Source organism: Neoarius graeffei, chromosome 9, assembly GCF_027579695.1.
Source record: "Neoarius graeffei isolate fNeoGra1 chromosome 9, fNeoGra1.pri, whole genome shotgun sequence".
Classification (NCBI taxonomy): domain Eukaryota; kingdom Metazoa; phylum Chordata; class Actinopteri; order Siluriformes; family Ariidae; genus Neoarius; species Neoarius graeffei.
The window spans coordinates 61,678,021-61,703,518 of NC_083577.1; the positions used below are offsets into that span (position 1 = coordinate 61,678,021).

General features: G+C 41.5%; 1 protein-coding gene across 1 annotated transcript in view; it reads right to left on the minus strand.

Moving 5' to 3' along the window:
- The window catches only part of atf2 (activating transcription factor 2), a 58,252-nt gene that overhangs the window by 31,762 nt on the left and 992 nt on the right, over positions 1–25,498 (minus strand). Inside the window, exons 2-6 of the mRNA XM_060930037.1 lie at positions 22,566–22,638; positions 22,219–22,315; positions 22,013–22,131; positions 4,914–5,039; positions 4,309–4,487 (exon numbers count right to left, since the gene is read on the minus strand). Coding sequence (XP_060786020.1) covers positions 4,309–4,487; positions 4,914–5,039; positions 22,013–22,131; positions 22,219–22,315; positions 22,566–22,613 — 569 coding nt within the window. The 5' untranslated portion in view covers positions 22,614–22,638. The remainder of the gene's footprint in view (positions 1–4,308; positions 4,488–4,913; positions 5,040–22,012; positions 22,132–22,218; positions 22,316–22,565; positions 22,639–25,498) is intronic.

Genomic DNA, 25,498 nt, shown 5'->3' on the forward strand with positions numbered 1-25,498 from the left:
CGTTAACAAATGCTAATATATAAATTTACACTACCGTTCAAAAGTTTGGGGTCACCCAGACAATTTTGTGTTTTCCATGAAAAGTCACACTTTTATTTACCACCATAAGTTGTAAAATGAATAGAAAATATAGTCAAGACATTTTTCTGGCCGTTTTGAGCATTTGATCGACCCCATAAATGTGATGCTCCAGAAACTCAATCTGCTCAAAGGAAGGTCAGTTTTATAGCTTCTCTAAAGAGCTCAACTGTTTTCAGCTGTGCTAACATGATTGTACAAGGGTTTTCTAATCATCCATTAGCCTTCTGAGGCAATGAGCAAACACACTGTACCATTAGAACACTGGAGTGAGAGTTGCTGGAAATGGGCCTCTATACACCTATGGAGATATTGCACCAAAAACCACACATTTGCAGCTAGAATAGTCATTTACCACATTAGCAATGTATAGAGTGGATTTCTGATTAGTTTAAAGTGATCTTCATTGAAAAGAACAGTGCTTTTCTTTCAAAAATAAGGAAATTTCAAAGTGACCCCAAACTTTTGAACGGTAGTGTAGGCACTGCCTAAAAGAGGAGCTCCCATCTGTTTCTGGGTTGTAGAATTTTCAGACATCATAGCCAGCCTCTTTTGTTTTATTTCTTTATCGTTATAGTTACTATACTATTTCCTTACGTTGTACAAAACGTCAGGCGGCAACAGCAACAAGTTACTCACTACTATACTGTCCCGACTACTACTCTGCTTCACTACTCACTTCACTAGTTGTTGGGTTTCCTGTGGTGGCAGGCACGCACGCACAGGACTGAAACCATCAGAAAACAACTCGATGGGTTTCTTTATATATCCACACACTATGCCTATGGGGCTCCGCTCGCGCAGGCCTTTGGCCCACACAGGAGCTCGGCTATAAAGAGCAGTGAACAGTAATTAATGAAACAGAGTTAATATTTGGTGTGAGACGACCCTTTGCTTTAAAGAAATAGTAGTTTTACTGAGCATCTTGCAGAACCAGCCACAATTCTTCTGGACACTTTCACCGTCAGACTTGCTTCTTAATTTGGCAGCAAAACGCAGCAGCCTTCACTATGTTTTTTGTCTGAAAAGTGTGTCTTATATAATATGCTGCTTTATCATATGACCCATATGGACCCGTGTGCACACTCGTAATAAAACCGTTGGGAAAAGTCACGTGACTAGGTAGATATGGATTTTTGAATCCGGTCCGGAAAAACCCGTATGCGGCTCCGGATCCGTTTCCCTCGCTTCCGCTGTTTTCATTTTGCTCTGAATAGTTACTCTGAAAAATGTGCGACACAGCTGAGCGCAGTGAAAGTGAACTTTATGATCCAGATGAATTATCAGATATAGACCTAATTGAACAAGCTGAAATTGTCGAAGAAAATGAAAAAAGAAAGAGGCACTTTTGAGTGAAGAAATTCCCTTGTTTATACAAGGACAACAACAAGACGACACTGTTTATAAAAAACAAACAAAAAACAACCAAGTACGACATGAACGTTTTCAAAAGATTTCTTGCTGAAGTTAAGGAAGAAAGAGACGCAAGTCATCCCCTCTAAGCAGCTAGACAGCTTCAAACTGGTTTCTATCTACAAGCGAAGAAAAAAGGAAATTTAGACTATGAACCTGACACTTTCCCTGTGTCTGAAATCGCTCACTCGTTCAATACTCCCTACTCGCTATATAGGGAATTACTATATAGAGGACTATATAGTGAGCTCATTGGTAAAATGAAAAAACACTTTTGGACACGACTCCGTCGCGCTGGTATTTACGTCATTACTGTTGCACAATTAAAACGTGCCAGATCAGTCGGCTGGTGGGTTTTCAAAATAATAAATACAGGCATGTATTTTTGTGATAAATACATATTATACTGAGTGCGTTTCCTACATTAATCAATACAAAGGTACTTTGTGTCTGCTGCATCTTTCAGTTTTTTTAAATCAAGGCTGAATACTTTCTTCTTTGCCGCTGCCTTTTATTAAATCAAATTTGAGGCTTTTGATTTGATTTCTTTCAGCGCGACCGCAATGCATGATGGGATATATTGCTTTGGTTAGTGACCATCGGTTGTACACTACTTTTCGTGATGCATTGTGGGATACTTTGAGTGCACTATACAGGGTGTAATAATGCTCACTATACCTTCGGACAGCAGTGGGTCCTGAAGAAAAAAGCAGAAAATCTGTAAAACGTCCCGAGGGGGCCGAAGGTGCCCGAAGTAGTAAGGGGGATCGGGGGGACACCCCCCGTGAAATTTTTTTTTTTTAAATGAGACCTTACACACCCTATTTCCTGCAATCTGAGCTGCAGTTAATGAAAACACCTGATGCCTATTTTCATACTTATTGAAAGAAAAACACTATTATACAGAACAATATGTATCAAAATCAATATGTGTATTGCATTAATTCAAAATAATATCTACATTTTATTGGGACTGGTTATTATTCATTGTCAACATCACTTGTTTTTCTAAAAAAATGTCCATTAAAATCCATAGTTATTTACAGTTCCATTAATAATTCAAATTTTCATATATTCAATATATTGAATTAAATAAAAGCATTCATATCTTATGGAGACTGACGGTTTCCTAATGTCCACATTACTTGTATATGATTTCTTCACAATGTCTGTTTAAACTTTAAAGTTATACAGTTATCAACACTGTCAGCTATAATTCAAATTATCATATATTCAATGTATTGAATCAAACAAATGCATATTTTATGGGGACTGTCTTTATCTTATTGTCCACATCACTTGTATGTTTTCTTCAAAAGGAAAATGTCTATTCACACTTTTTACAGTTAAGTTGTTTACAGTTCCCAGTTATTTTTAAAACAAATTTTCATTTTATCATTTAGAATTCTTTTCTTCAGCTTCTTGGCCAAAGCCAAAAGCTCATCAGTCCTCTCTTTTTTCCTTTTTCTTTCATTAGCCAGCTCCTCCTGTGTTTTTACTGTACATGCTCTAACCCAGCTCTCTTCTGCTCTCTCTCACACACCTCTCTTGCTTTCCTTTTGCTTTGCTAAACTTGTTTTTTATACCAGCATCAATTTCACGTACCTTCGCTTCATCTCGCTTGCCACTAGTATTCGGCATCTTGAGAAAACACGCCGATTAGAGGAGCGTATTTTTAATATGCAGCTCACGAACATGTGTGTTTTGATAAAAGAAAACGGATGTGGGTATCTTTGTAAAAACTGTTCTGATTGGCTATTATGGTCTCGACATCAATGCTTTGACCAATAACAATGTAGATAACACGAATTTTACATCACATTCAACGAGATTAAACGAGACTAAAGATGGCGACTTACAAATAATGTGTAAACATCGTTGGAGTTAAGTTTGAACAGCATGAAGGAACATACCCCAACCCCCCGAAATTAATTAAAAAAAAAAATTTCTCAACGGATTTGGCATAATATAAAAAGGTTGTTTTTTTCCTCAGAAAAAGCGGAAAACTCTCATCCCTGCACTATATAGTGAGTAGGGAGTGATTTCGGACACGGGGCAAGTCTTTCTTTTCGTGAAGTATTCAAAGCTACCATGGCCACAACAACAACAACAACAGTAAGATAAACATCCGCACACCGTTTTTCCATTGTTTTCCACTGTGTATGTTAGCTAAAAAAAGGTCATATGATAAAATGCTTATTGACCGAGTCAGGTCAGGCCGGATGGGAAAATATTTGGCTCTTGGTCATTTGTACAGACCGAGCGCTGCATTCGGTCCATACGGCATGACCTCGAACCAAATATTTTCCCATCCGGCCCTCCCACTCAGTCAGTCAATAAGTACATATTCTTTACGGACACGAATACAAAACATTTTTCTTTAACATTTAATTTTATGCTTGGAAAGCTATGTAAAATGTTTTTGTACTGACTCGATGATGTAGAATTCATGAAATAAAAATCTATATCTATAAAAAAATCTATAAAGTTTTTTCCTATATAGATTTTCTAAAAATCTATATTATTTGTACAAAAAATAGGGTGGCTAAGACTTTTGCACAGTACTACTGGATCTGGCTGTATTTGTGATTTTAAGGTTTTTAAAGCAAATTAAAATGAGAATGTTGGTGATACTGGTGACAGAGCAACTCAGAAAAATCTTGCCAGCTGCAAACATAAGTATCAGCAACTTTAAATAATAGATGACTCAAATAAAAAGCTGCTGATGTTTAAAAAAAAAAAAAAAAGTAGGAAAAAAAGCTGTGACGTGAAAATTAAAGGTTCTTAAGTAATAAGTAACATTTTGGAGCTACTTACACTATTGGCCTATTAGAGGATGGGACTTGAGTTATAACAGAACTAGATGTTGGAGATGGAAGGGCTTGCTGAATAACAACACTAGCATCAGTACTGGCCAGAAGTACATTGGGGACTTGGAGGGAGGCAGGACGGACTATAGTGGACGTAGGCAGTGAGGTCGGCTGCAAAGAAACCTCCTGAAAATATCATATGAAACCGAAGGTGCATCAACCATTCAAAAAAAAAAAAGTGCTATTTCAGTCCTTTATAATTATATTCCATGCCCTTTATACAGGAAAGAAGACACAGACTACTACAGTAAAACTGACTACCTGAACCTTATATCTAAAGACAGCTGGCCAGCTGAGATAATGTTAGACAACACGAAAAGATGTATTCTGCAAGCTGGCAGGAAGATAAATTGGAGTACAGACCCTCTCGGGATAGTGTTTATTTGACTTTGGAGGCTACGTTTACAAACCTGAAATTAGGTTTATGCACTATACCCACAGGATTCTGCACTACATATAGAAACGTAACTAAATAAATCAGAGGTGCGACATTCAATGATGAGCAACTGTAAATATTCAAGACATAATACAATTACCTAAACCAATTCTCACCTTGTCATCACTGGTTGTAGATTCGGGATGGGGCAGAGGGCTGTCTCGATGGGATTCCAGAGGTGCATGTTCCTCAATTTTGTTTCGTACAATAGGAGTTGCAAGAGGTGACAAGTCCAAAGGTAACTAAAACACCAAATACAAAAATCACACAAATAAGATGTATGTTGTTATTATGCGTACAACACAGTCGACACAAAACGGATCGATTTCGGCCCCAAAACTACAGAGAGGTGACGTGACCAAAGACAAAAAAAATGTGAAACGTAAGGTTTTTGGCCACCACAAGCCAGCAGAACAGCTTCAATGCTCCTTAGCATGGCTTCTACAAATCTCTGGAACATGACTGGAGTAATGAACTCACTGTTCATCCAAAAGATGTTCCCTGTTTTGATGAGGATTTTGGTGGAGAGCGTTGTCTAACACACTGCACTAAAATCTCCCATAGGTATTTCAAAATATGATCATTGTCACACTCATAGCCCTTTTCCACCAATGCAGTGCCGGTGCCTAATCCTTTACCCTTCAGTGAATCCTGTGCGTGGCGGTGGAGTCAGCCTGGACGGGCCCACTCCCATCAAGATAGAAATGTTTCATCATCGGATAGAGATGATCAGCGTAACTGAAGAACTTTGTATTGATTTGCAGTGATGTTTCCATCTAATACACTGCAAAAAATAAAAATCTTAGGAAGTTTATTTGTCTATTTTCAAGTCAAAACGTCTAGCCACCCTTATTATAAGACATAACTGCCCAACAAGCAAAACCTCATTTAGCTAGAAAGGCTAGTTTTTAGACAGTCCATCTTGAAAATCTTGTATAGACAAAATGTCTTGAAAAAGTCTTATTTGGAGCACCTTTGAAAATTAAACAAGTTTTTTTCAAAACAAGTAAGTACATTTTGGACATTTGTCAAATGCGGTTCATCTTGTTTCAAGAAAAAACCCCAAAGTATGCTTGTTTTGGGAATAAATGAACTTTACGATTGAGATCCTTCTAGATGCTGTACACACTCTAGACCAGACAAGTGCCTTCAAAAAGGCTATGAGTGAGTGGAGGACAAGTTCAGTGGTTTGTTTTTTTCCCACCCATTCGTGAGGGTTTTTTTAATGTGTATAAGGGGTTTACAAGATCAGGCACCAAACAAAAAAACAAACAAATAGTCAGTGCCCCCAAAATGCATTGTTGCTTTGGCGTTGTGTAAGCACTGTAAGTCAAAATGCGTAGACATTTGGGTCACCTTTCAAATCCTAAGTTTACTGCGACTGTTTTCTCAGTCATTCAGAGCGAGGTCCTTCTAGATGCTGTACATACTCTAGACCAGACAAGTGCCTTCAAAAAGGCTATGAGTGAGTGGAGGGCGTTTTAGTGAGGTCTTTTGGGAATGCTGTGAGTTAAGTTCAGTGGTTTTTTTTTGTGCCTGATCTTGTAAACCCCTCGTACACTGCACTGTTGCTTTGGCGTTGTGTAAGCACTGCAAGTCAAAATGCGTAGACTTTTTATTTTTTCTTTCTTTTTTTTTTTTGGTGCCTGAGGTCCTGGGGAAGTGGAATCTTAAGAGATGTTTTAATGTTTGAATGTTGAAATGGGGAAAAAAAAAAAAAAAACTTGTTGCAATGCTACACGTGTCGTCAACTTGATTCAAGATAGCCTCTGGTCTCATATCTAGAGTATTTTACTAATTACAGATCACAAAAGGAGAATCTTTTAAGCTAGCAATGCTTAGTTGTAGAATTTAATAATCCTAATATTAGTATATTTATCTTAAATTCAGTTTTTACTGCTAAGACTTTGTCATGAATTTAAGTGAAATACCCTTAAAATGAAATAAATAAAAATGACTTGAATGACTAAATGTAAGAAGTACGATCTTGTTATAAGAACTATTTTGATTATTTTGAGTTAATCAGATCTCGCATAAGAAGTTCCCCAATCTTATTTTGGAATTATTTCATCGAAAAACAGGTTAGATTTTTCATTTTACTTTAAGAACTCTTACCAAGTCAAATTTGGCTAGTTCCATTGGCAGATTTTTTTCACCTGATTCAAGCAAATATGCTTTGTTTTAATCTTTTATTTCTTATTTTTGAAAGGCCATTTTTTGCAGTGTACACACAACATAACCAAGACTATTTTAATTTGTTTACATTTTCCATTTAAATAGCAAGAAAAATGTATTAAAAAAAAAAAAGATGTCTGACAGACCTCCACACTGATTTTCAAGACCGTGTCAGACCATACATTCAGTGTATGATCCTAATTTCCTCCAATCATTAAAGCACTCGATGTTCTATAGCAGTGGTTCTCAAACTTTTTTCACCAAGTACCACCTCAGAAAATACTTGGCTCTCCAAGTACCACCATAATGACCAACATTAAAATACAGTAGCGTAGTAGGTCTAAGTATTCATTAAAAACAAGGCGGAGGGTTTATTTAACAAGTATATTTAATATTGTTGGCCACTGTAACATTACACACAGTACTTTGAACAGTAACACTGTGTTTAAATATATTTTTAAATAAATATAAAACACTGTCCTTAAATAATGAATCAAATAAAATTAATTGCACATAAAAGTTTAACTCTCTGGCAGCTTTCTCTCCACACATGATACGTGTCATCTCTTTGGCTAATGGCAAACACAGCAGTTCCCCGATTGTGTGCGGCTTACCGGCTCTGGCGATCAGGAGGCTGGCACGATATGAAGCTTCCTGTGCTTTGGCTACAGGTGTACCATAGGACAGAATGGTGGACTTGGACTGCTTCAGTTCATCATGTTTTCGTAAAAAAAAATCCATTGGTTTGTCCTTTAGTGCTGTGTGTTTGGTTGTAAGATGCCGTTTGAGATGCGATGGTTTCATGGACTCATTGCTCAGAACGTCCCCGCATACAACACACTGCGGCCTGGGCAGCTCCTCTGTCCCGCTCCAAATGAATCCCAGTTTTATGTATTTTTCGTCATACTTCCTCCTTACTGGTTTCTTACTGGTTAGTAACTTTTATTGATTCCTATTATCTTATGATAGTAACTTTTAAAGGAAAAAAAATCTACGTTTTAAAATGATCGTTTAAAATGAAGCACGTAAGAAGCACTTTCTTATGAGATATGTAATTTTTTTAAAACAGTTATTCCACAAAATCGAGTCGGATAGGAGCCGATAGCCGACGAGGCGCATAGCACTGAATTGGCTATAAGCCATGTACAACGAGATTGAGTGCAATAACTGTTTTATTCGCTCCACATTCACTGGATTTTGAGAAACAGAGCATCCTTTTTTTATAAATTCAATAAATAAAAACTTGATACAAAATTTCTGACAAAATCATTTCTGCTTAGAATGTAAACAAACCAATGAAATAACAGTAGCAATCTATGAAAAACACTATAATAATAAGAATAAGTGGCACGGTGGTGCAGTTGGTTAGCACTGTTGCCTCACAGCAAGAAGGTCCTGGGTTCGAGCCCTGCGGTTGGTGAGATCCTACGCGATCCTAGGTTTACCTAGGTGACTCTAGATATACCTATGTGATCCTAGATTTACCTACATGATTCTAGGTTTAGCTAGGTGACTCTAGATATGGCAGCACGGTGGTGTAGTGGTTAGCACTGTCGTCTCACAGCAAGAAAGTCCTGGATTCGAGCCCAGCGGCCGGTGAGGGCCTTTCTGTGTGGAGTTTGCATGTTCTCCCCGTGTCTACGTGGGTTTCATCCGGGTGCTCCAGTTTTCCCCACAGTCCAAAGACATGCAGGTTAAGCCTAGGTCACAACCGGACGTACGATTTTTTGGCCGTGCGATTTTTGGCGTTTCCCAAATCGCTGCGTTTTTTTTGTTCGTGGAGAAAGACGCACGTTGCCTGTAAGTTTGTCTTGCAACCTGAAAAAAACGTAAGTGCCCGTAGAGTTTGTTTGACATGACAAAGAACCTCTGCAGCCAGTCTATGGCTCGAAAATCAGCACGTCACACACGCGCCCTCCGTGCGTTTCTTGCACGTAGACCGGCTGTAGGAGCACGTACAGCCGGTTGTGACCGAGGCTTTAGGCTAATTGGTGGCTCTAAATTGACTGTAGGTGTGAATGTGAGTGTGAATGGTTGTCTGTGTCTATGTGTCAGCCCTGTGATGACCTGGCGACTTGTCCAGGGTGTACCCTGCCTCTCACCCATAGTCAGCTGGGATAGGCTCCAGCTTGCCTGCAATCCTGTAGAACAGGATAAGCGGCTACAGATAATGGATGGATGGATGGATATTAATTATAATTCTTGAAAAATAAAAAAGATTCATTCTTACCCTCAAATAGTTTCATTCCATATTTTGTTGCTTTTTATTTTTTGGGTTTTGTTTTCAAGTAGTGTTTTTATTTCGTCCTCGGTTGGTTCAGCAATGGCAACACGTGCCGCCATTTTGTTTTTCTCTACTCGCGGTATATGAGCTGATAGCCTAGTAGTAGAGTTGTCAGAGTGCGCAATAAGTGGATAGATTATATGTAAACATACCCAGTTCCACCAAAATATTTCCCAAATTCAATTCCACACTGCAAAAAATTGAAAACTGAATTTGAGGAGAAAATTACTTAATACTAGTGAAATTTTCTTGCTGCATGGACAGATATTTTTACTTGACAAAATATCTTGGAATAAATTGGTTGCAATCTAGAACTAGGTTTAATAATCTCAGAATTGGTGTCTTGTATTCTTCTAATAGGAAATGCTAGATCGTTTCAACTATTTTCAAGATATTTTCACTTGCTAAGATATCATTTTTTGCAGCGCAGTCTTTTCCAATTTCATTCTTTTTTTCTGCAATATCAAATCCACCATTTTTGCTGGTATCTGCCCAATATTGATATCGGATCAGTGCCATGTCTAATTTAAAGTTCACCTTATAATTTTCCTTGAATGTTTGACCCTGCATTTTGCTTTTCCAGCCTGGATTTGTTTTTCTTCCTACAGTTGAAGTCAGAAGTTTACATACACCTTAGCCAAACAATCTGCTGGAATCTTGGCCCATTCCTCCAAAGAGGACTGGTGTAACTGTGTCAGGTTTGCAGGCCTTCTTGCTTGTACATGCTTTCTGAGTTCTGCCCACAAAATTTCTATCAGATTAAGGTCAGGGCTTTATGGATGGCCACTCTAATACCTTGACTTCTTTGTCCTTGTGTCATTTTGCTACAACTTTGAAGGATGTGGTCAGATTACTTTGAAAGATCTATTTAAAACTGAGCTTTAACTTGATGTTTTGAGATGTTGTATCAATATAGCATATCCATATAATATTTTCACATCATCCTTCCTCATGATATGATCTATTTTTTGACGTGCACCAGTCCCTCCTCCAGCAATGCATCCCCACAACATGATGCTGCCACCTCCATGCTTCATGGACATTTCTCAAAAATTAAGATCCTTATCCTTATGTGCACATGCAAACTAATGTTTTTTTTGTTTGTTTTTTTTAATGGCAGTTTTGGAGCAAGGGCTTCTTCCTGGCTGAGCAGCCTTTCAGGTAATGTTGATATAGGACTTGTTTTACTGTGGACATAGATACTTGTCTACCAGTTTCCTCCAGCATATTCACAAGATCCTTAGCTATCGTTCTATGACTGAGGCGCACTTTTTGTGCCAGAGTACATTCATCTCTAAGAGACAGAATGTGTCTCTTTCCTGAGTAGTATGACAGCTGCATGGGGCCCATGGCATTTAAACTTGCATACTATTGTTTGTACAGATGAACGTAGTACCTTCAGGTATTTGGAAATTGCTCCCAAGGATGAACCCGACTTCTGGAGGTCCACAATTATTTCCTTGATGTCAAGCAAAGAGGCACTAAGTTTAAAGGTCTCAGAAGCCAAGTGCCTCAAGGGTTGACATCATTTTCTGAAATTTTCCAAGATGTTTAGGCGTACAGATGACTTAGTGTATGTAAACGTCTGACCCACTGAAATTGTGATAGTCAATTATAAGTGAAATAATCTGTCTGTAAACAATTGTTGGAAAAATTACTCATGCCATGACCAAAGCAGATGTCCTAAAATACGAGCCAAAACTATAGTTTACTAATATGAAAACTGTGGAGTCGCTAAAAAGTTTTAGTGACTCCGAGTTTTAATGACTTCACCTAAGGCCCCGGTCACACCGCCCGAACTTTGCTGGAGCGTTCCTGGAGCGGTGAAAAAAATTCATCACCGCTCGTAACCGTTCACCACCGTTTAACAAAAGTTGGCCCCCGTTAAAGCAACGCCGTATACGCTCGGCCACCGCTGATGTTTCTCGAGGGGCCCTCCTACCGCTCCGAAAGTTTTGAGCTGCACAAAATATTGCGAGCGGTGAGGAGGGGGCAATTTTCTGCCCCGGCAAAGTTCACCCCCGCTCCACCGTTGGTCAAAGTTTGGCACCGCTAGACGCAAGTTCGTGGACGCTTGGGTCCGCTAGGCCAACGCAGAAATCTTGAACGCTGGACCACCGCTGCTTCGCCAGCGTTGCCCGGGCGGCGATTAAACGTTGCACAAACTTCGGTGGAGCGGCTGTAAGCGTTTTACGAGCGGACACGGGGTTGCTGGAACGGTGTTGGGCGTTGAAGCAGCTATCCATGGCGGCGATGAACTTTGGTTTGGCGTTGGTATAGAGGTGTCGGAGCGGGACCAGAATTTGGCTATAAATACGGGGAGAAATGGACCAGGAGCTCATTTGGAATCAAGCTGCCATTGAGTTCAGACCTCATCTATATCGAATTTGCTCAAAGTTACAGTAAAACTGTATCACCATGGATGCTGAGAGACTTGCTATGATTGGTGCTAAACCAACTTTACACCCCCGCCGAGCCAAAGCCCGCATGCACAGAACGCCGCTATACCAACGCTCGCGTCACCGCTAAACCAACGCTCGCTACCGCTAAACCAACGCTAAAGCAACGCCGGCTTCAGCGGTGCACCGCTAAGCCAACGCCCGTGTTTTTGATTTTTTTCCCATTTTGTGCGCGGTGACGAGCGTTGTCGAAATTCGGCCCCCCCTCCCTACCGTTCAAGGAACGCTCCAGCAAAGTTCGGGTGGTGTGACCGGGGCCTTAATTGTATGTAAACTTCCAACTTCAATTGTATCTCTAGCATGAGATATTTACATTTATTGGCCTTTAAATGTTAACTAGTTGTTGTGAAATTCTGTATAAGGTTATGAATAATGAGGTATCAAAGATATATATGGGTCCGTCTCAGAAACTGGTCTCTCATTTGGGACATTATGGTCAAAAAATAAATTTTCTAATTTTACTTTTTTTTTTTGCATTTACTTAACACTCAATGTTTCTTTTGTCATGTTTAATAAGAATAAAGATAGTATCTTGCTTTATCTGGCCTCCACTGTAGAAATTTTTTTGATTACAATTCAAATGCTTTTGTAAAATTGATTTACATATAAAATAACTCCATCATGAAGAATTAAAGCCCTCCTTCACAGAGGAGTGAAAATATTGAATAAATTTCCTCTTTTTGATTGCTTGGGTTAAAAATGCCAAGTTATGATGACTGAATTGATTATTCACTCAAATATGAATAATATGATACATTTTGGGTATTTGATATGGCGAAATCGGACACAGTGGAAAAATCAAGAACGCACCGGAAAGATGAGAATAACGGCGGTGGTAAAAGAACAGCGGCTGTACCGGCTGAAGGTCGCGTGGGTCTCTGCTGCAGCACGCGAGCAACGGGACATCACTACCGCACCGCACGGAGTGTGAGGCGGGGGCGGGGCAAAATGACTGGCTGTAGATTCTATCAAAAGTTCGATCTAAATTGACCATGGTTGCAAAATATTGGCCAAAAATACACAAACACTATGAAATATGAAAGTAAGATGAAAAAGAAACATTCTATTGCCTTATACTGCAAGACTAAAACAAAATAAAACTGTCAACACTCACCTTTTCAATGATAACGTCCGAACAGATCACCCGCGTAACAGAGAGACCACAAATGGAAGCGCGATCAACTTCTAACTGTTGGAGTGGAAAATTCCATTCTACACATGCAAATTGTTAATGTGTGTCCTTCCCCGCACACAAATAACACGCTACAGTAAAAAATAGACCACAACTCATTTTATAGCTCAGAAATTCATACAAGACCAGCTACCATCGTAACATATTCTGTAAGAAACATATTCTATACCTAACTTTCAGCTTTCGTTTTAAAAAACAAAATCGCAGATTTATAACTAAATTTTTATATGGCATAGTGATTTTAAGTTACTACTTTTGGTGAGGTAGTGACCTTGCCCCTGAGGCTTTCCGTTTAGATCAAAACACACGATCGTATTGGTTTTGGGTATGCGGAAAATGGAGTTACAACGGTGATCAAATATTTTGCATGATGTTTTATTACGGTTATGATTATTCTGTGAGCGCACCAATCCTTCGGTGTATAAAGTTACAACTTAAAATACAATTAGTGATAACTGTAGACTTTTCAGTGGATTACAACCTTTTTAAGGGAATGCGATGTAGTCAACCATTTATCATGTCCCAGATCAAGCCGCCATTTTTCCACAAATTTGCAGAATTTTTGCTAAATGCTGAATAGAGTATTCACATCAAAGATTTAGGTTTATCTGTATCATTTCTTTCATTATTTTATTTCAAATTAAAACCAACATCACCATTCAAAGGGTGGCATGGTGGTGTAGCACTGTCGCCTCACAGCAAGAAGGTCCGGGTTCGAGCCCCGTGGCTGGCGAAGGCCTTTCTGTGTAGCCTGGGCCCGCCCATCCTAAGTGTGACGCAACACGAGGGCCTGTTGCGAGCTTAATCTGGCAAGGCAAGCTATCTCCAGCTCTTCCAAGCTCCCGAAAAATCGGGAGCCAATCAACTTTGAGCATCTCCAACGGCCCTGGGTAGAGGCGTGTTCAAGGCAGTGACGTAGTAGAACTGCGACCGGAAGCCATAGATTGTTTACAGAATCTATGCCGGAAGCGCTTCATTCACTAGAAACATTACGAACATGGAGCAGCGGCAAGCCTTTGACACAGCGGCAGATGCTGTATTGAAAGCATTCAACGGGAAGTTCTCATTGAAAACGGAGCAAAGAGCAGCCCTGGAGGTATTTATCTTCTTCCTGTTACTCAAGCAGTTTCCGTCGCGTCACATACGTCAGAGGAAAGAGTGATGTGATTGGTTTAAGCTTCGTCACAGCCTTTTCTGGCTTCGACCAGTAGCAAACTGAGGCATTTCAGGGAGGCGGGTCAACCACGCCTTTGGGAAACGGTTGGGCTTAATATCTTTGCCAGACCAAATGCTCGCAGAGCTTTGAAGTCGCGTTAGCCAGACTACTTTCTGTGCGGAGTTTGCATGTTCTCCCCGTGTCCGCGTGGGTTTCCTCAGGGTGCTCCGGTTTCCCCCACAGTCCAAAGACATGCAGGTTAGGTTAACTGGTGACTCTAAATTGACCGTAGGTGTGAATGTGAATGGTTGTCTGTGTCTATGTGTCAGCCCTGTGATGACCTGGCGACTTGTCCAGGGTGTACCCCGCCTTTCGCCCGTAGTCAGCTGGGATAGGCTCCAGCTTGCCTGCAACCCTGTAGAACAGGATAAAGCGGCTACAGATAATGAGATGAGATCACCATTCAAAACCGTATAGTTTATTTACTGAGAGTATATTTAGTGTGGTACCCCCACAGTACCCAGTTTCTGAGACAGACCCATATATAAAACAACTATCACAAAATACAATGTTTAATCCACTTTGAGCGATCCTTTCACAGTGTTTAGTTGTAGATAACAGAAATCTCACTTGGACCTACAATGTGACTGACTGCTTAGGGCTATTTTGGTTCTTACGTACACCCCAGACTAGGGATGGGGATTGATACAATTTTATCGATACCGATATAATGAATGATCCTGCTTATCGGCCTGATTCTTTATCAATTCCTGATCAATTTTCTATGTGGGGGGAAAGAAAAGTAGGCCTACACAGGTTTTCAGCATCAATACAGCTGTTTTATTAACACAGCGTAGACTGTCTGCCTCATAACATTTGATCACAACAAAATAAGAATGAAAGGGTTTTGCTGGCTGGGAGCTGATGGGCGATTCGAGCAGCTGGCTGTAGCCTCAACCCTATCTATAGGAACAGTCTAAGGTTACTAGAAAAACATCACGGGTTTAGGTGGGTCGGGTCAAAAAGTGACAAAGCAGCTTTATAAGTTCTTAATAACTTACAGAAATATTACGTGCAACAGGCTTTGCGTAACAGGCTCTCAGAACTGTATGCAATAGGCCAGGCTGTGATTACTAGACCCCCTTTCCCCCTTTCTCTATATCTCTCTCTCCCTTTCTCAAACACAATCACACACATGCACACACTGATGCGCGGGTTGATAATAGGCTTGACCTGTGAGTTTTTGTCCAAAGCAGTATCCGTAGGTTTTAAATTTTTTTTTTTTGCCAGAAAGAAGCAGCTAGTCAGGCTAACACTGATGACATGTCCACTTTAAATCAGAGAAAAGTTAAAAATGGGTGATGCTAAGGTTGTGGGTTGAAATAGGTTAAATCTGTTGACATACTTGTTCTACACAGTGCAGCCAAACCCTAGGCTCAAAAAGACAGTAGGCTACGATGTTGATCAAGTTCACCGTTAAGATGTAAATGATGCATAATTTGTGTGTGAGTGAGAGAGAAAGACAGAGTTCATGTCTTTAATGAAGGATTACTTGTTTTGCTGCTATTCAAGAATAAAGAACACTGTTTTGAACAAGTCATCTGTTTATTTACCAGCCTAGACCCAGACGCTGTTAGGCTAAGATAGTACAATAGGCTATGCCTTCCAATCAGTGTATTACGCTTGTTAAGAAAGCAAAATGTGATGATGTGGATGCTATTGCTATACAGGCTAAAGTTGGCAGTTTGCAGGTCGGATCCAGATGGTTGATTAACGTGTTTTTATCAGTTGGCTCTCATAAGGGGTTTGGCGAGTGGGGCTTATAAAAAACCCTGATCTACGCATCACTAAAGCCTAGGTCACAACCGGCCATAAGTGCTGCTACGGCCGGTCTACGTGCAAAAAACGCAAGAAACGCACGGAGGGCACACGTGCGACGTGCTGATTTTCGAGCCGTAGACTGGCCGCAGAGGTTCTTTGTCATGTCAAACAAACTCTACGGGCACTTCAGTTTTTTTCAGGTTGCAAGACAAACTTACGGGCAACGTGCGTCTTTCTCCACGAACAAAAAAAACGCGGCGATTTGGGAAACGCCAAAAATCGCACAGCCAAAAAATCGTACGTCCAGTTGTGACCTAGGCTTAAGAGCCACACTTTGGACTTCTGCCATGACTGCTTCTTGTTGCAAGTTTCCAGTGGCGTAGACGTAGTGGTTTGATGTCCTGATGTATGAGTGGTTGCAGTGTGCAACTGTCAGAAAAACACGCCAGCATCGATAAAAGGAATCGATAACCTCAGAGGCATACGATTCCGATGGATCAGACAATTTCGAACTGGTTCTCAACTCAAACTGGTTCTCGATTCCCATCCCTCCTCCTGACAGTGAAGCGCAAATGTTTTTGCTTCTTCTGCTTTCCCGTGTTTTAATCTAATTATTATCGGTACTTCACTGACACTGAAAGGAAAATGCATTGAAACATCATTAGCTGTCATTTTGTCAGACACCAGCAGACCCCAATAGTAAAGTCCACAATTAAGTCTCTTGAGCATTGCAGCTGCGAATGAGCACACTTCAGTGCACCTGTCTAAATAAAATCAGCTACAAAGAAAGACAGCTGATAATCTAAAACGAGGTTTTAAAAAGTACATCACTGTAAAGAGGCACATCCTCTGCCCTGAAAATAAACAGTTGTAATGACTCACTTCCCCAGCATATATAAGCAACAATGGAAAGGGTTTCTATCCTTAGTAGAGTAGAAAGCGTAAGTGACACCAGTAAATTTTTTTTCAGTTGTTATATTGTATTTTTAACTCCATCTGGTAAAAGGGCGGCACGGTGGTGCAGTGATTCGCATTGCTGCCTCACAGCAAGAAGGCTTTGGGTTCGAACCTCATGCCAAATGGGGGCCTTTCTGTGTGGGATTTGCATGTTCTTCCTGTGTCCGTCTGCATGGGTTCCCATACATGTCAACCTATATGGAATGTCCGTATTTTATACGGATTTGATTCAATAAACGTAGTATACGGGCGTACAAATAAAGTTATACGGATTCTTTAAAAAAAACTTCAATATTTATTTAGAGCTATAATCAATTCCCACGATGATAAAAGAGCACATAACATTTACAAACGTACTGTACACCACAGAAAGCACAGCCAGCCAGTAAAGAGGCTTATGAAATCGAGCGTTATCTTGTGGTAGCGAGACTTCGTTCCACTTCTGATCATGCGCACACCGCATTGCGAGAATCCTGCCAACCGGGAAGTAACATTTTGTTTGAAACGCGTATTTCCACATGAGCGACTTTCAATAGCGACTGAAAAGATTCTGAATAGGCACTCCGGCAAGATCAACACAGACACTTGCTGTGACATCCAGCCTCGTGAGGCATTGGTGCAGACTGCTAAAAAAGCTGTCATGGAGTACAATTCAGAACATTAGAGTGACACTTTGTGTTTTTGTCAAACATTGGAGCTTTGTATTCATTCTGAAGGTTTATTGTTATTAATACTGAATAAAAAGTAACTGGGATATATCATTGTTAATTATCATTCAAATTTTAGGTAAATTATTTTAATTTGCATCTTATAAGGATTTTATAAGGGAAATACGGATTTTGGAGGTTGGTTATACAGGTTTGATTGACCAAAGGTTGACATGTATGGGTTCCCTACATGAAGACTGGGTAAAATACCCAGCCACTGGGGTTGTACAAGCCAGTGCATACTTAGTGCTGGTCCCAAACCCGGACAGATCAGGGAGGGTTGTGTCAGGAAGGGCACCCGGTGTAAAAACCTATGTCAAATCAAATATGCGGATGATAAATTGGGAAGGATGATCTGCTGTGGTGAGCCCGAACGGGAGCAGCCGAAAGAAGAAGAACTCCATCTGGTAAAAATATTTCAAGTCCCCAAATCACATACAGTGGGGTCCAGTCTGAGACCACACTGAAAATGTGGAATTTTCTTTTCATTTAAAGCACTATTTAAATTTAAGTGATAACGGACTTGACCTAGCAGGGATCTTCAGGTTTTGAAGTCCATGCCAGCTTGAGGACACACTGCCATTAAAGTAAATGGGGAAGAAATTCATGTACAAAAATGTCAAAGATTCTACTTTTTACTCACAGTATTGCTGATAATATAATTTGTAATGACAATTAATTGTATTGAAATAGAAACGAATGCAAAACAGAAAAAAACAATAGGAAGCATAGCGTGCATTAAAGGTGCTAGAATACAGACCGAAAGGAAAAATACTTTGGCTCACATGAAGTGTTGAGGAAATCTGCTACAACCATTCAACTATTCATCAATAAATTGTTCTAAACAGGTTGAGGACATTTAAATCCTGTTGTTAAAGGAAATCTCCAGCCTGAGACACATTACAACCGCGTTTATTTTTGGTAGGTGCTATTTTCATCATTCGCATGAGCAGTTAGTATTCCGCCAGCTGTGGTGTCACAGCAGGACATTGCTAGATCGCTTACAATGATGGGTAAGATTTCAACATCTCAATCAAGAGCTAGAGTAGTCAGGTTTCACCGTTCCCTCCGAAAAACAAAAGAACAAGAGCTTCTTTTCTCTCTCACCATTTCCCAGTGACACTCACAGTCAAATTATTAATAATAATAATAATAATAATAATAAAATCCAATGCAGAAGTTGTAGTAGCAAACATCGGACTCTAATTACCTGATGCAGTTACACCGAGGGGCGGCACGGTGGTGTAGTGGTTAGCGCTGTCGCCTCACAGCAAGAAGGTCCTGGGTTCGAGCCCCATGGCCGGCGAGGGCCTTTCTGTGCGGAGTTTGCATGTTCTCCCCGTGTCCACGTGGGTTTCCTCCGGGTGCTCCGGTTTCCCCCACAGTCCAAAGACATGCAGGTTAGGTTAACTGGTGACTCTAAATTGACCGTAGGTGTGAATGTGAGTGTGTCTGTGTCGATGTGTCAGCCCTGTGATGACCTGGCGACTTGTCCAGGGTGTACCCTGCCTTTCGCCCGTAGTCAGCTGGGATAGGCTCCAGCTTGCCTGTGACCCTGTAGAAGGATAAAGCGGCTAGAGATAATGAGATGAGATGAGTTACACCGAGTTACAAAAGAGTCTCAGCTCAGCTAGTTAGTGATCGACAGGATGACAAACACGATGGTGTTGATTGCGGTACTGTATTAGCATGAAAAGTGAGGCTTTGGAACTTTATCTGCTTAAGCCAGTATCTCACTGGGCTGCGACAGCCTGCGACTAGTTGGAGACACAACAATTGCGATAAAATATGCGAATTAGCGACAATTTTCACTTGGAATCACACTGAATTGATATTCGCATATTTTACCGCAATTGTTACGTCTCCAACTAGTCGCAGGCTGTCGCAGCCCAGTGAGATACTGGCTCGCACTTCCTGTCTCAACTTGCACTTCCTGTCTCACGGAAACTGACTTGAGAAGGGTTTGTGACGGCTTTGCGACACCAGCGACGCATTTGCAGCTATTTTGAGAGAAATTTTGTCGCAAGAATTTTTTGAACATGTTCAAAATTTCAGCGACGAAGGAGCGACACTTTGTGACTCATGCGAGGAAATTGAGAAGCCCCGCAAATGTTTCAAGACACTTTTGAAACTCTCTCACGAATGACGTTCGCAATTTGTCACAAGCTGTCGCAGCCCAGTGAGATACTACCCTTAAAGTGCATATTCTGGACCAATTTCGGGGTTTTTTTTATATGAAAGTATGTCCCTTTACACACTCATCCAGAAGGGTAATTTTGCACACTGCCATCTGTCTACAGCAGAAAAAAATAAAATAACAAAACGCGTCTGGAAAAATCCCAAGGGAGTCTGGAGCCAGAATCGTGACGTTATCTGCGGAAGCGCCAGCAGGCTGCGCGAGCTTTGCACGGTTTCAGTGCACAGCCTGTGTAGACCAAGCGCTCCCAGTTCTCTCTCATTGTCCGGTCTTTTGGAAAACGATGAATACTAATCCCATTAAGATTGGTGTTGCTACACCCTCCTACGATACATCTGTTAACCATTTTAATAATTATGTGATAACGTTGAAGAAATTTGCAGAAAACCACCAGGTCGTTTTCTCGTAAACAAACCAGTGCTGACATAGGATTCAGAGGGAGGCGTCCCGCACGTGACGTCACAAAAATCAATGTTTGCCGGGAAATCCAAATGCCAAGTTTTTTCAGAGGCGGACCAATTCACCTCAAATGGCTTGATTTCAACTGAATTTTTCTGGTATTGTGCAAGGTAAAAAAATTGCAGAGAATGCAGAATGTTACAGATATTTGACCAAAGTTTAATATAAAATAGGAGAATTACATTGATCTTGCTCCTGAATTTACCCGTGACATGCACTTTAAGCAGACTATACTGACGTGGACACAATGAAGGACTAAAGTGCTGCTGCATTTAGGTAGAGATGAAAACGCACTGACGCCACGACCAGTGAACAGTCGAACAGCATTGCGGGCAGTGTAGGAAACTGGTAACCAATTTCAAAAACATGCTGAAGTTTACCCTCACCGGCCACTTTAGTAGGAACACCCATCCACCTGCTAATCAGCCGATCCCTTGACAGCAGCACAATGCATCAAATCATGCAGATACAAGTCAAGAGCTTCAGTTAATGTTCACTTCAAACATCAGAATGGGAAAAACTGTGATCTCAAAGTGTGACTTTCACTGTGGCATGGGTGTTGGTTTGAGCCAGATGGACTGGTTTGAGTTTTTCAGAAACTGCTGATCTCCTGGGGTTTTCACACACAGCAGTCTCTAGGGTTTACACAGAATGGTGCGAAAAACAAAAAAACACTGAGTGAGTGAGAGTTCTGTGGGTGGAAACGTCTTGTTGATAAGAGAGGTCAGAGGAAAATGGCCAGATTGGTTCGAGCTGCCAGGAAGGACATAGTAACTTATAGCAACTCTTTACAACCATGGTGAGCAGAAAAGCATCTCAGCATGCAACAGCAAAAGAGCACACTGGGTTCCACTCCTGCCAGCCAAGAACAGGAATCAAATGGCCCTTTTCCACTACCCTTTTTCAGCTCACTTCAGCTCGCTTCAGCTCACTTCAGCCCGACACGGCTCGCGTTTCGACTACCTCAGAACAGCATGACTCAGCTCGCTTCAGCCCTGCTCAGCCCCCAAAACTCGCACGGTTTTGGAGTAAGGCTGAAGCAAGCCAAACCGAGCCGAGTGAGGCTGGGGGCGTGAGCAGACACTCCCCTGTGCACTGATTGGTGAGGAGGAGTGTCCTCACACGGCCACACACGCCCCGCGAGCGCGCTGGGATCTGTAAACACCGCAAACCCGGAAGAAGAAGAATTACGAATTACGAGAATTTCTGAAGCCTTATGCGCCTCGCCTCATCTATACGCTCTTGCCAGTATCTGTTGGCGTTGTTGGTGACAACAAGCCACAGAACCAAGACCAGCAACACTAACGACTCCATGTCCTCCATGTTTATTGTTTACTATCCGGGTCGTGAGACTACCGCTTAAAAAGTCACTGATGTCACTGTTTGCGCCGCCTAACGACATCACGTGACATCCACCCACTTTCGCTAACTCCACCCAATGTGTCCACCCACTTCCAGCCAGCACGGTTCAGCGCGGTTGTAGTCGAAATGCAACTCCAACAGCCCCGCTCAGCTCGACTCAGCCCAACTCAGCACGGCACGGCTCAGCCCAACTCAGCCGCGTTGGTAGTGGAAAAGCGGCATTAGAATCAAGAACAAGTGCCTAATAAAGTGGTCAGTGCGTGTCTATGCAAGTGGTTCATGGTGGATTTTCCATCTCATGTAATTGTATTATCTAAAATGTATGGTAAAGAAATTCAATAACTAAAATGAAACATCCTAATACTGAAGTCCTGACACTGGTGGAAGTAATGTTACACTTCATGACAACAGTGTCATGATTCACACTGAAGGTTATGTTTATGTACCTTTTTAATATCCTCCTCCGTGGCCTTTTTGAAGTCATGTTCAAACGGACTAGCGAGCTCGTTGAACAGTCCGACCTCCTCACAGTTCTTCAAAAAGCGCGTGGGTGTTGGGGTTTGGTCTGCAAAGAACAACCAGTTAATCAAAGAACTATTTAGTACTTTCACTAATGACCCAATCAAGGGATGGAGATTTTTGACATACTCACCAGCGATGATGACACTGTCACTGCGAGCTGGACCAAACCTGAGTGTCATCTCATGCTTATGTTTATGAACTGCCAAATGGTCTTCATTTGTAAATCGCTGTGGAAATAACGCAGCGTCACACACGCCCACAATGTTATTTGTCCCATTAAACATGTACAGATGTGTGTGTTTCAAGTGAACATCCACTACAAATCATGATCTCAGTTTTAGGCTCAGTGTTAACCTAGACAGAACCTTATAACCAATGAGACAAAATATTTTAATTTTAGCAAATCCAAGTTTTAAAAACAATTCTGCAGTAATCTCAGCAATAGCGCAAACTTTTCACTGTGGTGTAAATTCATACCTGACCACAGCCAGGTGCAGTGCAGAGGAACGGTTTATCATCACTCATATTCAGAGTTTCTCTATGCTGTCTCCTAATGGAAAAGGTGTTCGGTAAACATTACTGACTTTTCAAACAAATACCAAAAATAAATACTAAATACATGGAGCGATTACATGCTTATATGATAGTATTTAAATGTTTTCTTTCAAGTGTGTTTAAAGGAAAAATCCACCCTGAACAATTCGCATATTAACGGTTATAATTAACGTAATTTACGTTGAAATTCAATTCTGAAATTACTTTTTTGTTGAAACTTTTAACAACATGCTGGTCTACTTTCACTTTGGTTTCCTACATTACCCATAATGTTGTCCACTAATACTGGTACCAGTGGGAATCAGCCCTTAAGTTTTATTTGTAACTGCTTATCCCGTGCGGGGTCGTGGGGGGCAAGCTGGAGCCTATCCAAGCTGACCATGGGCGAGGGGCAGGGTACACCCTGGACAAGTCGCCAGCTCATTGCAGGGCTGACACACAGAGACACAGACAACCGGTCAATTTAGAACCACCAATTAACCTAACCTGCATATCTTTGGACTGTGGGACGAAACCTACGCAGACACAGGGAGAACATGCAAACTCCACACAGAAAGGCCCTCGTCGGCCGCTGGGTTCGAACCTTCTTGCTGTTAGGCGACAGTGCTAACCACTACACCACCGTGCCATCCAGCCCTTGAGTAATCTATTTAAAGAGATGATGCAGCAGCGCTTTATTCCTTGATTCTGTCAGTCCTGTCATCTCCTCATCTGTACACTCTGCTCAAACTGCTCAGGGTTCAAATCCTTCATGCCAATAATCAATGACACAAACACTATCGTGATTATCATCTCATAGATCACTAATTAGCCAAAATGAGTCTCATATAGTCTGCATCATACAGCTGCAATGCATTCTGGAGCTTTGAGTCCAGTGCTTGCTGATTCCAAAACTTCTCGATTGGATCTCTAATATAACCATTAACGTCACTGAGAAAGAAAGAAGAAAGAAAGACAGAAAAGAAAGCACAACTTTATTCATCACACACTTGTGAAATTTCCTCTCTGCATTTAACCCATCTGAAGCAGTGAACACATACACACATACCCAGAGCAGTGGGCAGCCATGCTAACAGCGCCTGGGGAGCAGTCAGGAGTTAGGTGCCTCGCTCAAGGGCACCTCAGCCCGAGGCCGTCCCATATTAACCTATGCATGTCTTTGGACTGTGGGGGAAACCGGAGCACCCGGAGGAAACCCACGCAGACACGGGGAGAACATGCAAACTCCACACAGAAAGGCCCTCGCCGGCCACTGGGCTCGAACCCAGAACCTTCTTGCTGTGAGGCGACAGTGCCAACCACTACACCACCAGCCTTTCTATTAACAGCGAAACCCAACAGTCATCAGTTTTGTCTGAGACTGAAATTTTCCTTCTAATAAACACCATCACAGCAAGAAGGTTCTGGGTTCGAACCCAGCGGCCGGCGAGGGCCTTTCTGTGCGGAGTTTGCATGTTCTCCCCGTGTCTGCGTGGGTTTCCCCCACAGTCCAAAGACATGCAGTTAGGTTAATATGGGACGGCCTTGGGCTGAGGTGCCCTTGAGCGAGGCACCGAACTCCCAACTGGTCCCCAGGCGCTGTTAGCATGGCTGCCCACTGCTCTGGGTATGTGTGTGTGTTCACTGCTTCAGATGGGTTAAATGCAGAGAGGAAATTTCACAAGTGTGTGATGAATAAAGTTGTGCTTTCTTTCCATTGTAACTGCACCAACACGACCAATGTTCCACCTGTGACATCAGGGCAGCAAACTTCTCAAAGGAATTTAAAAAAAATACACCACGTCAACCTACAAACCAGAATCACTAAGCACATCATAACTATAACAGTATACACACGTGTTTCAGGATGGAGTTTTCCTTTAATGTCTGATGTACTCTGCATCCTGCAAGAAGTACCTTCAGATACCAGGATGGACTGAGTCAGAGGAGAACTTATCATAAACGACAACTTTATGAACACAATCTAGAGACCAATGAAGATCTGCGTTCTTAAAAAAAAGGCCTAAATGTGTAACCCTGCTAAATAATCAGACCTCACTCTTCCCAGACTGAGCTCTCATAGCAAGAAGATACATTCTATTGTCAGTTTGATTAATGGTACATTTTAACAGGACAGTGAATGTGTTTATATAGCATCTATCCTTGAGTAAATAAAATAATGGACAAGATTTTTTTTTATTTTTTACATGAGCACTCGTTTCTACTCCGATGAGTGTTGTTTTACAATCAGGGTACAAAGTTTGTGTCACAGGGGTCCAAAATTCATCTCATCTCATCATCTCTAGCCGCTTTATCCTGTTCTACAGGGTCGCAGGCGAACTGGAGCCTATCCCAGCTGACTACGGGCGAAAGGCGGGGTACACCCTGGACAAGTCGCCAGGTCATCACAGGGCTGACACATAGACACAGACAACCATTCACACTCACATTCACACCTACGGTCAATTTAGACTCACCAGTTAACCTAACCTGCATGTCTTTGGACTGTGGGGGAAACCGGAGCACCCGGAGGAAACCCACGCGGACACGGGGAGAACATGCAGACTCCGCACAGAAAGGCCCACACAGAAAGAACCCGGACCTTCTTGCTGTGAGGAGACAGCGCTAACCACTACACCACCGTGCTGCCCGGTCCAAAATTCAAATAAAAAAAAAAAAACTATCAAATCTGCACTTTTGTAAATTAATACACATATGAACATAGGCATGTGTAATAGTTTGTATTATAACAAGATTAAGTGTAGCTTTAAGCAGGGCTGGGAGAAACAAATGAAGTGATTCTCGGAGAGGACATTTTTTTGACAATTCAGAATCCACTACTTCCATAGTGCTTTTAAATATAAGGCTGTAAGCTT